We start from the raw sequence: 2,646 nt of genomic DNA, 5'->3' as shown, positions 1-2,646 counted from the left end.
GTTTAAAGGGGAGGTTTGGAGGGGTTAAAGGGGGGTTTAAAAGAGAGGTTTGGGGGGGTTAAGGGGGGGTTTGGGGGGGTTAAAGGGGGGTTTTAAGGGGAGGTTTGGGGGGTTAAAGGGGGGAGTTTGGGGGTAAAAGGGGGTTTTGGGGGGTAAAGGGGGGGTTTGGGTTGTAAAGGAGAGGTTTAGGGGGCTTAAGAGGGGTTTTGGGGGGGTTGGGGGGTAAATGGGGGTTTTGGGGAGGTTAAAAGGGGGTTTTGGGGGGGTCTTGGGGGGGGTTAAAGAGGGGTCTTGGGGGGTTAAAGAGGAGATTTGTGGGGATTAAAGGGGGGTTTTGGGGGGGTTAAAAGGGAGGTTTGGGGGGGGGGTTAAAGGGGGTCTTGGGGGGTTGGGGGGTTTTGGGGGGGGGTTAAAGGGGTTTTGGGGGGGGGTTAAATGGGGTTTTTGGGGGGTTAAAGGGGGTTTTGGGGGGTTAAAGGGGGTTTGGGGGTTCAAGGGGTTTTTGGGGGGGTTGGGGGGTTTTTGGGGGGGGGGGGGGGGGGGGGGGGGGGGGTTAAAGGGGGTTTTGGGGTGTAAAAAGGGGGCTTTTGGGTGTTAAAGGGGGGTTTTGGGGGGGTTAAAAGGGGTTTTGGTGGGGTTAAAGGGGGTTTTTGGGGGGGTTAAAGGGGGTTTTTGGGGGGGTTAAAGGGGGTTTTGGGGGGGTTAAAGGGGGTTTTTGGGGGGGTTAAAGGGGGTTTTTGGGGGGGACGGGGGGGGGGTTTTGGGGGGGTTAAAGGGGGTTTTTGGGGGGGGGTTAAGGGGGGGTTTTGGGGGGTGTCTCACCTTGGTGACCATGACGACCACGAAGTTCCTCTCGTCGATGCGGTACTCGCGGATGGGGACGTCGTCGCTCAGGATCTTCCCGGCGTAGATGAGCTTCTGCCCGGCCACCGGGAAGGCCTCGGAGCCCTTGGCGGCCTCGATCTTCTCCTTCAGCACCCGCACCTTTGGGGGGGGGGGGGGGGCCACCCATGGGGTCAGAGGGGGTCCCCAATTCACCCCATAAGCAGCTGCTCCCATTGAGTTGATGGGGGGGGATTGGAATTGAACACCCCCCCCTCTCCCCACCATTGAATTGGCTTCTAAGGGTGTAAAGGGGAGGAACCAGACCTAAATCCACACCCCCTTTTACATGAGAAGGGCTGAAATTGAGCCCCTCTATCGCGATATTGGGGGGTGGCAGACCTAAACCCCCCCGTTAACATCATGATATGGGGTGGGGAAGCTACAAGTAAGACCCCCTTTACCACCGTGACACCCCCCAAGGCGCTTTAGAGGGGGTTCAGCAGCCTGTAACATCCAAACCCCGCCTTTACTATCGCGACATGGGGGAGGGTGACCACATCCCTTCACCTCAAACTGGAAGGCGGGGGTAGGCCCAACCCACCCCCGAATCGGCTTCTAACAGCGTCGAGGGGAGCAACGGGACCTAAATCCCCCCCTTTTACTGTCGGGATAGTGGGGGGGGGGGCAGACCTAACCCTCCCCCCTTTAATATCGCGATATAGAAGAGGGGAAGCGACAAGTAAAACCCCGTTTAGAATCACAACACCCCCCCTCCAAACGCTTTAGAGGGGGGCCCAACCCTCCCTTTACTATCGCGACATGGGGGGGGGCGGCATCCCTTCACCTCAAACTGGACGTGGGGGGGTGAGTAGGCCCACCCCCCTTTAATATCGCGATATAGAAAGGGGGAAGCTACAAGTAAAACCCCGTTTAGAATCACACACCCCCCCAACCCCCAAACGCTTTAGAGGGGGGTTCAACCCTCCCTTTACTATCGCGACATGGGGGGGGGCGGCATCCCTTCACCTCAAACCGGACGTGGGGGGGGGAGTAGGCCCAAACCCCCCCTTTAATATCGCGATATAGAAGGGGGAAAGGGACAAGTAAAACCCCGTTTAGAATCACAACACCCCCCCCGCCAAACGCTTTAGAGAAAGGTTCAACCCTCCCTTTACTATCGCGACATGGGGGGGGGCGGCATCCCTTCACCTCAAACCGGACGTGGGGGGGGGGAGGGAGTAGGCCCAACCCCCACCCCCCCCCCCCCCGTTTCCCCCCCCTTCCCCCCCCTCACCGTTTCGTGCGGCTCCATCCGGATTTTAAACGTTTGCTGCTGCAGCGTTTTGAGCGTTACGGTCACCGCCATGGCGGCGGCGGCGGCGGCTCCGCTCCCGGTTCCCCCCACAACATGCAACTCACGCCGCCGCCATCTTAGGACGCCCCGTCGCTTCCGCCCGGAAGGACGTCACGACGCACGCACGCACGCACGCACGCACCGCACCCCCACCCCTTTTTCTTTAGGCCACAATCACGTGCCGCCGCGTCGCGTGACTCCGCTCACAAAATGGCGGCGCCCAGGGCGGCGTGACCCGCACATAAAAACCACGGACGAAACGGCACCGGGAGCGAGCGTTCGTTTAATGGAAACGGGAACGGCGGCGGCCCTCCCCCATCCCCCCCACCCCCCAAAAAGCCGTTCTTCCCGTTTTCTTCCCCCACCCCCCCCACCCCCAAACAAACACACACACACACATTCCCGGTGCTCGTCCCCCGTCCCCTCCCTTCCCCGGTGGCGGCGGCCGTAGAAAAGAGTCCAAAGGG

At 60.2% G+C, this 2,646-nt stretch overlaps 1 protein-coding gene across 1 annotated transcript; it reads right to left on the bottom strand.

Moving 5' to 3' along the window:
* Nucleotides 1–810: 810 nt before the first annotated feature.
* Nucleotides 811–2,239, bottom strand: LOC130597443 (UV excision repair protein RAD23 homolog A-like; the record flags this gene model as incomplete). Its single annotated transcript, XM_057405990.1, has 2 exons — nucleotides 2,120–2,239; nucleotides 811–984 (listed from the first exon to the last, which is right to left on the bottom strand). Coding segments are annotated over exons 1-2 (246 nt in total), but the record flags the coding sequence as incomplete, so codon positions are not given.
* Between the last annotated feature and the right edge of the window lie 407 nt (nucleotides 2,240–2,646).

The sequence above is a fragment of the Pezoporus wallicus genome, unplaced genomic scaffold (assembly GCF_028554395.1).
Source record: "Pezoporus wallicus isolate ANWC-B61680 ecotype Strahan unplaced genomic scaffold, APGP_CSIRO_Pwel_v1 contig_14656, whole genome shotgun sequence".
Classification (NCBI taxonomy): domain Eukaryota; kingdom Metazoa; phylum Chordata; class Aves; order Psittaciformes; family Psittacidae; genus Pezoporus; species Pezoporus wallicus.
The sequence above is the reverse complement of the archived record's forward strand: the minus strand, read 5'-3'. Positions and strand labels throughout refer to the sequence as shown.